General features: G+C 32.5%; 3 protein-coding genes across 3 annotated transcripts; 2 read left to right on the top strand and 1 right to left on the bottom strand.

The window, feature by feature from the left end:
- Window positions 1–1,143: 1,143 nt before the first annotated feature.
- Window positions 1,144–2,493, top strand: LOC108906997 (tudor domain-containing protein 5-like). The gene is made up of 2 exons (XM_018710451.1): window positions 1,144–1,793; window positions 1,849–2,493. The coding sequence occupies exons 1-2, from the start codon at window positions 1,367–1,369 to the stop codon at window positions 2,247–2,249; spliced, it is 828 nt and encodes a 275-aa protein (XP_018565967.1). The 5' UTR covers window positions 1,144–1,366; the 3' UTR covers window positions 2,250–2,493.
- A 1,796-nt stretch (window positions 2,494–4,289) lies between these two features.
- Window positions 4,290–5,902, top strand: LOC108906988 (GDP-L-fucose synthase). The gene is made up of 7 exons (XM_018710441.1): window positions 4,290–4,465; window positions 4,519–4,658; window positions 4,767–4,881; window positions 4,938–5,066; window positions 5,134–5,347; window positions 5,401–5,529; window positions 5,582–5,902. The coding sequence occupies exons 2-7, from the start codon at window positions 4,525–4,527 to the stop codon at window positions 5,815–5,817; spliced, it is 957 nt and encodes a 318-aa protein (XP_018565957.1). The 5' UTR covers window positions 4,290–4,465; window positions 4,519–4,524; the 3' UTR covers window positions 5,818–5,902.
- Window positions 5,903–11,311: 5,409 nt separating this feature from the next.
- On the bottom strand, window positions 11,312–13,964 carry LOC108906989 (low-density lipoprotein receptor class A domain-containing protein 3-like). Its single transcript, XM_018710442.1, has 6 exons — window positions 13,818–13,964; window positions 13,548–13,734; window positions 13,143–13,477; window positions 12,824–12,940; window positions 12,500–12,580; window positions 11,312–12,418 (listed from the first exon to the last, which is right to left on the bottom strand). The coding sequence occupies exons 1-6, from the start codon at window positions 13,870–13,872 to the stop codon at window positions 11,991–11,993; spliced, it is 1,203 nt and encodes a 400-aa protein (XP_018565958.1). The 5' UTR covers window positions 13,873–13,964; the 3' UTR covers window positions 11,312–11,990.
- Window positions 13,965–14,509: the final 545 nt, after the last annotated feature.

Raw genomic sequence — 14,509 nt, 5'->3', positions numbered from 1 at the left:
TAAAAATGTTTGTTAAATTATTCTTATTATCTTTTTAAAATGTATTACCTTCCAAACGTATTAATAGGGACAGCTCCATGTGTGAGACATCGTTTCCCAGTTAATGTTATCTTAATATCTGTAGCACGGAAATGCTTCGAACAGACATAATTTTCCTTTGATAAATCACACTGAATGTTTAAATTTTCTAGCCACACTGTTCGTATCGCAGGATCTTGTGGTATTCTACAAATAAACACAGAGCTAGTTTTAGTATCAAGATACAAACATAATAAATTAACAAATAAAATACTTAGGACACCTTACACCCTTGTATGAACGCCCATGGAAACGCCCATGGAAACGCCCATGGAAACAATGTCAAACTTACTTATGGAAAGAAGTAGCACATATTTGGCTCTTTTCTTGCAATTGACGGCATATTACACACCGCTTTGTCATTTTTACTGAAGATAAATAAAAAACACGGTTTAAAAAGATACAAAACAGTGAACTCAGCTAATATCGATTTCACAATAATGGCGTCCCTGATGGTAGTTATGTTTAATACCAGGCATTCCAGGCAATGATGCCACTTACGGCGTTTATTTTGCTAGGAATTTCAATTACGTATTTTTTTTCGGATATTCAGAATCTATAATTATAAAACAAGTTGCAAGAAAAGGGTGTGTATAGTCGTATGCATATTACAATGTAACTAATTTGTAAGTCGAGGTCAAGAATGAGGTAGATCCTTGTACGTTAATCAATTAAAATGTCGGCTGTACCTAGCTATAAAGATAAAAATGTAACATTGGCATCAATGTCAATGACGTCACAAAGTACCAGTGTTTGTAAATACACATATGTCAACACTTCACTATCGAATGTAAATAAAGGCGTCCCCTTTATTTATTAGTCTGAGGATCCTACCTAGATTAGAGAGAGAGAGAGAGAGAGAGAGTGAGAGTATGTAATCTGTGATTAGAGAAGAATGCAAGAGTGCAGGACTGCGGGAGTCCACAGGGCCTTTCGATTTGCCAACAATAGTAGCTAATAGCAACTTAGAGCTACTCTGAACTGATATTAGTTGCCAATAGGTACTATATTTGCCAAAACGAAACCCCCCAGGAGTGTCGGATGTGCTGATTTGCTGATGTGCAATGTGCATTTTGCAATGCTGTCAACTTTTCGCGGTGTAAACATTTATAAACATAAACAATTGTTGTGGAATTTATGTAATTAACCGTTTCATTTAATCTCTATGATGTGAGATAGGAAAATATGCTTCCAGTCAGAAAATTTGTTAATTGAGAGCAAAATTTTTATGAATTCAAGGTACTTACATATTATATATAATTTTATATCTTAGATAACGGTTAAAGTTATGTGCATTGAAGATTATAAATTAAACATGAATATACCTCGGTACATAATGAAAGGCGGACATTATGAAGTGAAGATAGAGAATATATATGATCCATCAAAATTTTGGGTCATATTAAAATTTAAGGAACTTGCAATTTTTATGAAGTATTTGAGGTGTTTTTATGATAATGTTGAAAACAGAAAAATTGTTCCTAAAAGCGATTTAAAGAAGAACTTTATTTATATTGTCCGCAGAAGAGATATGTATTACAGATCTACTGTTATGCCACTTTTGCTACCTGACAGAAACCAAGTTAAGGTTTTCATGATTGATTTTGGATTTATTGTCAATATATGTACAGAAGATATATTTTATATTTCTGAAAAACATCAAGTTGTACCTAGATTTGCCATTAGAGCCAGCTTGGCATACATTTCTCCAACTGGTGAGAAAAATGTGAATATTTAATCGATAATATATGAATGAATATATATTTTCAGATCACTCCAAAATCTGGAGCCAGCTAGATTTAAAGATTTTCTGTAAAATATTACAGAATAAAAGAATTTTTGCTGAAGTGTGTGAAATCGACACTGAACAGAACATATTGTTTTGTGAAATTTATATAAACCCTGAAGTTACTAATAAATCAATCGGTGATATATTAGTGAATTTAAAAATGGCCAAGTACAACGAAAGGTATACGAGCCACAATACTGAACTAACAAAATATAAAAGCAAGGTCAAATATCCACATCTCTTTCCATCTTTTGAGAAACTAGAAAATGGTTCAGTTCCATCGTCCCTGTGGGAAAGGAATTTATTAAAAGATTCTGTCTTATTTGATGTACTTTATAAGGATTATTATCAGTATCAAGATATTAATTGCGTTGATAAATAATGTCGGTTTCATGTTTGTTTCCATATTGTTCAATATATTTTCAAATTTATTTAAATATATCTTTCAGCTGTTCTTTTCTATAAATTTAGTTTTTGTATTTATTTGGCAATGTGAAGACTGCATAACCAGTGCCACTTGTGTTTTATGTGAAAGTAGTGAAAATATATATTCCAATTATTTAAGACTGAGGCATATGTAATCTTAATCTATATTACTAAATAGATTTATAATTTAAATTTTTTCTATGTATTTTGTAATTAATTTTTTTCAATAAAATATTTCTCTTATTGAAAATATTTATTTTCATTGAAAACTTTTGACAATGAAAAGTACTTTATGTCTTTATAGGTACACTATATACAGCGTGATCTTAAATAGAATGCGATAGATTCAGGGGGTGATCCACTCAAAAATATAATGCCGGAATGGCACAAAGCTTTAGAATTTTTTTGTACTATGATTTTGACTCATGATAAGTAAAAGGTCTGTTTCTGCAGCAGTTGAGGACTGATTTGAAACTATCAGAGATATTTGACCAATTGATTCGTAAACTTTTTACTCGCTGAGAGTTCGAGACAACTTAATTGGCCGAGTGTATCTGATAGTTTGAAAACATATTGAGACTGCTGCAGAAACAAACCTAATAGCTTTGTCACAGAAGATTGTTTTATCTTCTGTGGCTTTGTTCTTAGAGCAATCCAAAATGTTTCCAACAGTCAGATGCATGCGCATTTCGATATAGTGCTTATATAATGTTCAAAACTCATCGTTTTGAATCAAATGCGATAGCATCTGGCTGTTGGAAATTGTTTCTGATGCACTATAGCAGCGGTCGGCAACTGACGGACCGCGGTCCAGATCCGAACCGCGGAAAAGGCAAAAAACTGGACCACCAAAAATTTTTTTAAAGTATAATTACTGGAATTATTTAAAACATATTTTTCTGTATATAATAGTTTACTTAAAAAAACTGACTCAATTCCGCAAATGTAATTTTTCCTACTGATTTTTTAATATAAATATACCTATCTATTGTATTTCATATTTTATTTTGTGAGTGCGAATTAAAATAAAAAATTAGTAAGGAATAGGTATATGCGTTTTTCCTGGACCTTGTTAAAAATTTTCAAAAGTATCTGGACTCAACCTAAAATTATTTGCCGACCCCTGCACTATATATTATATATAGGAACAAAGCTATTAGACAACTGCCCTGTTAAATTTTTAAATTTAACCAATCTCAGTGTCTAGTTTCAAATTGTGATCAAGAAATCACAGCTAAAATGACACTTACGAAAATGTTTTTCATCTTTATAAAAATTAATGAGATAATACAAAATATTTTGATTGATTATATTATTTAACAATTTCAAAATATTAGTTTTGATTTTTTTTTTGTATTTGGACAATTATTAATTTTTTATTATTATTTATTACTGACTGTTTGAAGACTAATATAGTTCAATGTTAGTTAGTCATTTCCAGTAATATTAGTAAGTAGAATTTTGTCTGTCTACCTAGATGTCTCGTATTGAAGAACATTCTGTGAGTTTATTTGATAAAACCTATTAAAAAATATACCAGTTTATTTCATTTTTACTTATTGTCTTTACAGCTGTGTACTTATTTACTATTTACCAGTAGGTATACTAATAAATTTGCAGTGTGTTGAACAAGACCATAGGTAAAACAAAAAATAATAATTTTTGTAAAAAGTAGGTACTTTTAAAGATTTTAAATTTACTTCCAGATTTAATTTTTATGTCAGCAAGAGGTGGCGGAATATGTTTCGTCTGTAATACATGGAACTTCAGCATTCTATATTATTCCACTTGGATGTTATTGGATCAAATTATGAATATATTTATTATATGCATCCTTCTACCTTCGTTGTGTTCATTTCAATACAAATTTTGTATTTTAAATTTTAAAAACATTTTACTAATTTGGATTTTCAAAAAAAAAAGGAAAATTTAGTTGACTCTTTGTTCAATATTAGAAGAAGAAGATGACGGGTTTTTGACGTTTTTGTTTGATTTTCACCTTTCAACTTCACCACTATTTTCACTCAATTTGACTTACGACTTCGGACTCTTTGATATCTAACTCGTATTTTTAAAAAGTTATGACTGTAACGCATACATTATTCTATTAATTTTTAATCTACAAGATTATTTGAAAATTTGCTGTCTCCTCCGTTAGCTCTATTCTATTAAGTGAGATGTAAACCGTATTTTTGAAATATTATTTTTTAAATTTATATATTTAGGTTAGAATGGCAACAAGCAAAGTAATATTAGTGACTGGTGGTACAGGACTTGTTGGTAAAGCTATAGAGAAAATTGTACAATCAGAAAGAAGGGCAGATGAAAAATGGGTTTTTTTGAGCAGCAAAGATGGTGACCTATGGTAAAACTATAAACATATGTTACAATATATAAACAATTAGAGAAAGTAGATTAAAATGTTGGGTTCTTTATATTTGGCCAATTATGAATCAAATTAATGTTCTTTTAGCGATTACAATTCAACAAAAAAAATTTTTGAAAAACATCGGCCTTCTCATGTGATACATTTAGCTGCTATGGTAGGAGGCCTCTTTCACAACATGTCCCATAATTTGGACTTCCTGGTAAATCTCAATGAGTAATTATTTTATTAAATACTATAAAACAGTTATAATTTCAGAGAAATAACCTACACATGAACGACAACGTTCTGCAAATAAGTTTCGAGACTGGAGTTGAAAAAGTGGTGTCATGTCTATCTACCTGCATATTTCCTGATAAAACTCAGTATCCCATTGATGAAACTATGGTAAGTGTAATGTCCATTAAAGTTTACACAATTATAAATGGCTTTATGAAAACTTTGTAATATTCAGGTACACAATGGTCCTCCACATCCATCAAATTTTGGATACAGTTATGCTAAAAGACTCATAGATATACAGAATAAGGCATATCACGAGCAACACGGTTGCATGTTTACCTCCGTGGTTCCTTGTAATGTCTTTGGTCCGTTTGATAATTACAACCTTGAATCTAGTCATGTGGTACCAGGGCTTATCAGAAAATTACATGACTTGATGGAGAAAGGTAAAATGATTTCACTTTTAGTCTTAATGGAATGTTTATTGTTGTTATTTTAGGAGGTGAAACTTTTACGGTTTTGGGAACAGGAAAACCGTTACGGCAATTCATTTACTCTTTAGACTTAGCAAGACTGTTTTTGTGGGTATTAAGGGAATACAATGAAGTTGAACCTATCATATTATCAGGTAAGATTAGCAACATGTAATGCGGAAAAGAATCCTTAGTATGGTTTTTTAGTTGATGAAAAATCGGAGGTGTCCATTAAAGAATTAGCTGAGGAGATAGCGAACGCCTACGATTTTAAAGGAAAAATCGTTTTCGATACTTCTATGGCTGACGGGCAATACAAGAAGACTGCTAGTAATGCAAAATTGCGGAAATACTTACCAGATTTTGAGTTTACAGCGTTTCCTGCAGCAATAAGTGAGAGCGTGCAATGGTACAAGGAGAATTATAAGAATGCCAGAAATTAGAGGATTGGTAAAGTGTTTCTGGCGGTTCCAGTTTTTATCGCTTCAAATATGTATATAGAGTAATAAAATCAAGTTTTATACTGTTCGCCAGATTTTTTGCACGAGTATAATCCATTAGGTTACAAGAGTACCATTTCAGATAATAAAATTACAGTATAATCTAGTAGCCATTGGGAATACCAAAATATTCGGTATATAGGGAGTTCATTATTGCGAGGTGGTGGTACATAATGAAAAAAGACGGGTTTAATTATTTTACTTTATTGTTAAATATTTATGATTCATGTTCAAGAAGAGCTTGAGAAATATTAAATGTGTTAAAACGACCAGCGCGGCTGACGGTCTCCAGTGGTGCAAACGGTAGTGAGCGTGCCAATTGAACTTTTGCGGCATTATTATTAGTGTTAACACGAATGGCAATTCGATACCATTCAATTTGCTGTGCCTAGTCGATGTGTGAGGCGGTTGTTCAGGAGACGGAACCCGTTTCGGACGCCAGCAACACACGTGCGTACATAAACAAACGAAATAAAAAATCGTTACTGTGGAGACGACACGACGACGCGATTTGGGTAGTAAGGAGAGCCCGCCCTACCAGATCGCGGTTTTAGCCGGCACTTAGCGTCGGAAATCCCCGATGCGTTCTTCAGACTCCTTGAAACGACCCGGCGACGACGACGTCGTTGGACATGACCATATCCTACGCCCCACCTCTTTCTCTTAACAAGCTAGAGAACGGGATAGAATACGGAAATATGTTAGAACTGCTCGAGCTCAGAAAATAATTGTCAGTCTTTTAACTTTTTATGAGCATCAAAATTACAAATTCCTCCTTTTCAATCTCAGTTTCAATTTCATCAGTAATAGAGACATTTAGTTTACATAAGCATAAAGAGGGCACATTTTAATTTTTTTTATTAAATTCAAATTCAAACAAGAAATTTTGAGTTCCAACGCAAAATTTTTAGATCGAATTCGAAATTTTAAATTTGAACTTGACGTTTCCTGTTGGCACATGAAATTTTAAAATTTTAAAACAATTGTACGTAATTTTTGTTTCTACCCTCAAAAATTTTTACCTAAGCCTAGAAAATGGTTTTAGAAATTCTTTTTATGAAAAAAAAAAATAGTTTAGTTGAGTTGTATGCATTCCTATTCAATAATACAGACATTTTATTTCGATGGATTGTACAGGATGTTAGTTTATTATAGTACTGTAAGTACAATTATTGAAATTTGGAAGATTTAATGAAAAATACAGGCAATTATTCTTAATTAATCAATAATTTCGAGCAATAATAAATTTATTTAGAAGATAAAGTAGAGAGAATGTTACAGAATTTTTCACAAAATAATCTGCTTGACATTTAATTTTCAATATTTTTTATGTGTAAATAAATCCTTTATTATAATCTAACGTTATACTGATCACCGCTATTTGTTATTAAAAACACATCACTGCATCGAGTTTATAAAACGGAATTGAATTTTTTTGTTACTCTGTACAAAAACCGTTTTTTATTAAAAACTTTTTAATCTAAATCGACTCAATATAATGAATTATGTTTTATACAGAATATTCCGAATATTTAAAACATGACTAAAGCAGGGTTTTCCAAACATTTTGAGTGACGAATTATAAAAATAAAAATTTCGTGGAACATCATATACATTTTCTAGTTCTAGCATTCTGGCACAGAGGTGGAGTTCCAAATGTAGGTGCTTAGATAGCAAAAACATTTTTTTTTTAGATTTGATAAATATGCAATTATTAATTTATTCTTTGATAAGAACAACAATTCTGAAACAAAGAACATAAATAATTAATATAAACTTAGAAACAAAAAAAAAATAATATAATCTCAAAAACAAAAAATGAAAATGATTAATATAAACTCGGAAACAAAAAACTAAGATAATATTACAAAAAATAAGTACTTAATGTAATCAATGACTTTGATGGTATTGCTTCTTTGAGATGCAAATTTGGTTGATGTCAGGAACTATATTTGATAATTGAATTCTGATATCTGATGACACATCAAGTCTGTTCCTCGGACTTCGTCTCTTTTTTTTTCCGGAACACCTACTAACAGTACTAACTTCGCACGGTACACAGTTTGAGAAATCTTGTACTAAAGCAAACACTGTTCGATCAATATGAAAGTTTGTGATGGCAAATACGAACACGTATAGTTCAACAAATCTGTTTTTTTTTAATTAAAAAATGCTTAATACTAATACTATTTGCAAATTAGGCTCAAAAAACTGGATTATCATGTCGCGATAGTGACCACCATAAAGGGAACATAATATACAATTACAACAATCAGAAAATCGTTTTTTTTTTATATTCTTAAACGATAGAATTGTATATTCTGAAAGTTTGAAAAGCGAAATTTGAAAAACTCCGGAAGTTACAGCCCGTTGACGTTGTGTATGTCCGCTCGGGTTCCGAATGCACGCCACAGGTAGAAGCAAGAGCGTACAGGAGCAGGTATACTCGTTCACCACACGTTTGTAGGAAAATTAACCGTTTTCAGGCATGTTTCGGGAAATAGTCGCCCAAGTTTGTTTACAGTTGCAATTTTCAAAGTTGAAGTTAAATCACTATTAAATATTGCTCAACAATGAAAACACATTGTTCTTTCTTGCAGTGCTACATATTTAGCAACCCTGAACTGNGGTCTCTCTCAAAATCATTACTGGTAAAATGAATAGAACATATTCGGCTATGATTCGGATTAAAACTGTCCTGCCTCTTACAACGATTTATCCACTCCTTGTAAATTGTTTGTGAAACTAAATTATTAGATTTTGGAAATGGAAAAAATTTGATATCTTCCCCTTTGGCTTTTACCCCAACAAAACTGTTATTGCAGCCATAAACTGCACATCGAAAACCAGGCATCTTTTTTTTATTAAAGATTAACCTAAAAACAGAGAAATTTAAGTATTTATATACATGTCTAAAAAAATATATTAAATTTATTACCTTTTGAGTAAAATTAAAACTCTATTACTGGCTTTAAAGTCTCTGAACACTAAACTACCACAAACAGTAACACAATAATAACGAACTATATTAATAAGTTAACAAGAACTAACAACAACAAACTACGTATATAACGTCAATTAATAATAACAGTGACGATAAATCCTCTAAACGAACAATAATCCACAAAAAACACACGGAAAATAAGGAAAATGAGCCGTTTTACATATGTAAACATAGCACGGAGGTAACGCAGTGACGTCACGTATTCGAGCGTTTGACATTTTATTTGGCGAACATAGGCTTAAATGGGATCGAGCAATCCTCTTGTATAAAATCCTTGGGTAGAAGCAAGAGCGTACAGGGGCAGGTATACTCGTTCACCACACGTTTGTAGGAAAATTAACCGTTTTCAGGCATGTTTCGGGAAATAGTCGCCCAAGTTTGTTTATAGTTGCTATTTTACCGTGGTTTTTCACGTTGAAACTTTTTCTCTAAATTTCATTCCTGAAACTAATGTAGACGATTACACAAAAACTATTGAACCGATCGAGTTTCTCCTTGGTAGAAATGTTGATAACATTATTACTTTCTATATGACGCAAATTGGTTTTGGAAAAATTTGAAAAAAACTATTTTTTATACAAATTCTGCAGAAATTTCGCATGAAAATTCATTTTGTCTTTAAATGCGTGCTGTTTTTTCAAATTTGCATATTTTTCATTTTTCTCAATGTCTCATAGAAACTACAGGTTTTAGATAAAAAAGAAAATTGTATTTTGTTGACTTTCTACCACAGTTCCGCCATTTTGACGATGAATGAATCCAAAACATTTTTTTTTACACTGGAATATCCTATCAAAGAACACATACAGTCCGATGAATGAAGAATGAATATTTCTTAGTTTAAAAAATTCCTCAAATTGACTCATTTTCCTCCGTCTAATTGTATATGTCCCCTTAACTGATATTGCCTAACCAGCCGTATTTTCAAAGAAGAATGGTTCGATGATGCCCCCAGTACAAAATCCACACAAAACAATGACACATTGTGAATGCATTTGTCTCTCAATAATCACTCGTGGATTTTCTGAACCCCAATTGTGATAATTTTATCGTATCGGAATGTAACGTATCATATCGTAACGAAGCCATCAAGAAGACATCATCGCTGAAGATGATTTCAGAAAAATCAGCCTCTATTCCATAATCCATTCAACGAACTCTATTCACCCTGCATGGTCAGTAAGCTTCAGTTCTTGAGTCAATTGAACTGTGTAAGCATGAAAATGCAAATCTTTTGCGACAAAACGGTGCTAAATTGATGTTCCTGGACTCTCATGAATTGCTTCCATGTTTTGTGTTGAACGACTTGTTGAAGGATGGTCAGTGTTTAAGATCACTCTAATTGATCCAGTCTCCCTGAATTTTTCAATTAATCTCTTCAAAGTTGAAGTTAAATCACTATTAAATATTGCTCAACAATGAAAACACATTGTTCTTTCTTGCAGTGCTACATATTTAGCAACCCTGAACTGTTAGCCATCACCCTGCCTTTTGTTTTTTCATTGGAAACACCCATTATACAGGGTGATTCACAACTTATCCAAAAAATTTGTGAACAGATGCGGAATGAAATATATAAAAAAATTTTTGTAAAATCTTTAGTTTCCGAGAAAAAAATTATTGAAGTTGTAGTACTTACTTTCAACCATTATATAGCTGGACAACTGTAGTCTCTAGCGCCATTCACAATACGCGTGGATAGCCATGTGGCCTCAGCGACTCCGAATACTGAAATCTGATTTTACAATCGTCGTTGTGATAGTGTTTACAAAAGTTTTTTAGTAGTTAGTGTAAAAAATGGCTTGCATGTATAGCAACTCGGGAGTTGATTTATGTCGTTTTAATTTATGGTGAAACAAGACAACATTTGAGTTAGTTCGTAAAAACGTAAGACGGACCCAAATGTGTTTACATGTCGGTGGACAAAATTTTGAACAGTTGAACATCAGGTATGTCAAATTATTTGATTACTTATTTAAAACCACACATTAATTTTATTAATTAATAACAACAGCGGCAAGGCAGATGAATTTGCAGATATAAAATATGTAGGTGGTATAAAATTCTATTTATTTATTTCCTTGCGAAATTTTTTCAAGTTTTTGTCCGGTTTTATCACACTGCCGCCATAACGTCGCATTGCGCGATGTCAGGTTTTACAGTGGACCAGTTTCCAGTGCCGTGCAGTCATTTTCGAACTGTCCTTTTTGATTTTTTCTTTACAAAATTGTATTTGTAAGAGTTCCCTGTGCATCCAAAATTTTTTTTTTATAAGTTCTGAATCACCCTGTATATTTTCGTGTCTTGATTAAAAGTAAAGTATCCACGTCCATTTTATAGAGGGTCCGTTATTGAAGGATGTTAACATTAAGAAAACCACATTGTAAAGGTTTTACTGTAGTAGGATTACCATAGGTTTAGAAAAAGACACTATTTACCAAAATATATCAATCTCAAAATTTTATTTGTACTAACAGTACCAAAAAATACAGTCTGATTGCAAAGTTCGTAATTTGAAGTTCATATGATAAAACGCATAGCCTTAGAGTATATTTTTGCAGAAAATAGAACATCTTTATCAACTATATAAAACAAAATAATCCAACAATGTTTACAACAGGACAGAAAAACAAAAAATGTACGCTACATTTCTTTAAGTACTTGTACAAAGAAAAATAAATATTTAAAAAATTTGCGATGATCTAAAACCTCGTCCCTGTGAAAACATTGCGGGCACCGTTATCGAGTCAGATAATACTTAAAACGAATTCATACACTAACAGATATTGCTTAAGATATGTAAAATATATGTATATGTACATTCTGAGCCGAAGGACATCGTACTTAAGAATACATACCAACAATCCATCAAGTAATTTCAGTAACAGATCACTAGAGTATATAATAATACTTGTCTTGTCATAATAGTGACGAGAAAGTTAACGGATAAAATTTAAGAGAAGCTTTGTTAAACAGATCGCTACCAAACAATAAATAATCTCGGGAACTCGTTAGAAACTCCTCCCTTGGGTAAAAAGTGCATTTAACTTGTAACTTGGCGGTTACGGTCAAAAGGGAGGAGTTGTAACAATAAACGTAACACAGAAGCCTGTCATATTCTTTCCTGTCTCTCCTCATTTACGTTAAGTATCTCTCTACTTGTGTACGGAGGTGGAGGTTCGCTTATCAATCTGTTATTTCTCAGAACGTCGACGTACGAAGGCGGTTGATCGTTGAAACCACCCGTGTTGCTAACGTTAAACCTGGCCGCATTGAATAGTAAGGGATCGTTAACGTCCGAAGTGTCTATGATTATGTTTCGTTCGTTTGAGCGAGGGGTACGGGAGTTGCCCCGCACGGTATATATATTAGTGGGCGTGAAGTTAGCGCGGATTATATTGACGTTTGTTTGGTTGCGCAGTGCAATGTTCTCGCACAAGTTGTGACGTTGCTGTTGTAGTGCGGTTTTCTTGGCAAATATGACGACTTTCGAGACTATGAGAAGAAGGAGAACGATAGAGAAGAGGATGCTGACAATACCTGGAATATAATGCAATATTAGATCACTCGTTTATAGCGTAACACTAGAAACATAAAATTTCGATTGTAGAGGATACTTACAGACAGATATAAATAAATATCTGGCACCGCTATGCTGAGGGTGGCTCACATTCGGACCACCATACTCTAGTTCTTCATAAGCTATGAAGGGAAAAGGGTACATTAAAAATTAGTATAAAACAGTTTGTCCAGATTACCACATTCCAATTCGTCATGAGCTAGATATGAAAAATATTATATTTTTAATAACTATGCAACAGTCGTCAGTGTTCATTATTTTATTTTCAAAAGCGAAGAAAATTTAAAGCCGAAAATTGATTGTCGGTTACAGAACGCCTACTGAACATTTGAACTACCGTATTAATTTAAATAAAATTTACTTACATTCCGATAATACTTGACAACATTTAGGCCTGTTGGTAACAGTGCAGTTTTGGTCATGGTGTCTATCACAGCACCAACTGCTTGGTATACATCTGCCGTCGTCACATGGTATTTTATCTGTAACGATTATTATTCAAGAGCTATAGTTATTATAAATGGTATGGTAGTATAAATTCGATCAATTTTTGCCTTACAACCTAGTTTTGATTTTCTGGACATGAATCTGAGGTTGAGACTAGAATTTAGAGGATCAAACTGAGGCTCTATGGTATATGAAGATGTACCATCCCTTTACATTACCATTATTATTTGTACATACCTCTACACGGATTACCGTTGCATTGGTTTTCGTCAGATCCATCTTTACAATCCGGGATTCCGTCACACACATAATGGGGAATTATACACACCCCATTGGACATGCAGTGGAACATCTGATCAGTACAAAATATTGTTTCTCTCATAGGTCGCAACTCGTTCCTTTTTATATTGTCTATAACTAAGATATGCACATTTTTTGATAAGTTAAACTTGCGGCTAACGCAATAGTAATTCCCTTTGTCTTCAATCTGTAGAGGTTCGAACCTCTTTTCAGACTTGTTCAGTCCTCCTAAACGGGTGTAAGAATTCTTGTTTGATCCTATGGAGTTGGATCTGAAAGCCACAAGAGAAAATTAGTTTATATTCAAACTTTTAATAGTACTTCTTGATATTTAATCATTACCTTGTCTGGTTTGAGGGACTGTGTCCCCTGATCCATACTAGATTGTCATCTACAACTTCTTTATCGTTTGCTGTCGAAATCAGTTCGCATATCAGAGAAAAAGTAGCACCAACTTTTTCTTCCACTGTGTTAGACACGGGTGTTATAAAGTCTTCTGTGTTTTTAACGATTTGTAGACGTACATCACCTGAAATTCGTTAAATTTAAAAGCCTTGTTAACCATAACCTAATTATTTCATTTACGGTAGTAACAATTGGTCATATACTTACATATTGTAAAGTTGATTAATCCTAAAACTAAAATATAGACTAAACAGTTAGTCATTTTTAAAACATTTTTGATATATATATTTTATTGGAAGCCATAATTTTTTTTTTCAGTAAAAGTTGTTGGAGGTGGTAACAGCAACAGCTAAGGTTAACTTTAATGGCACTAATGGCAGCGCTTCCTTTAAAGCGGTCCATACACTATATGGTACATCTCATATCTTCTCTGTTGCAGTAATATAACTACGTTTACGTTTGCTTCTTCCTAGTAATTATTAATTAAACGTGGCTTATATACTTAATGATAATACTTTGTTGTATTTTTTTCAGAATCTACTATTTTTCCAACAGGATTCACATAAAGCTTTTTTCGCGAGTGAAGTCGTATGTTGTACTTAGTATGTGTAGTATGAGAGAATGAAGAGATTTAAATTACCATATGATGACAACTAAGAACAAACGAGATAACTGCGAGTCGGATATTCACCAATATTCAGTCGCAAAAAAAGGACTATAGTCGCAAATTGCGAAATGTTAATAATATTCTGATATTTTTTATTTATTTAGTAATTAAATTATTATAAAATTTCTTAAAGACGTTACTGACTGCACGCAAATGTCTAATAACAGTATTTGTAAACCGCATTTCTTAAATTCCTACGTACTGTTTTAGAGGTGTATGATAACCTTTAGTA

This window comes from Anoplophora glabripennis, unplaced genomic scaffold (genome assembly GCF_000390285.2).
Source record: "Anoplophora glabripennis isolate ALB-LARVAE unplaced genomic scaffold, Agla_2.0 scaffold317, whole genome shotgun sequence".
NCBI classification, from domain to species: Eukaryota; Metazoa; Arthropoda; class Insecta; order Coleoptera; family Cerambycidae; genus Anoplophora; species Anoplophora glabripennis.
This window is presented reverse-complemented; position numbering and strand designations above follow the sequence as displayed.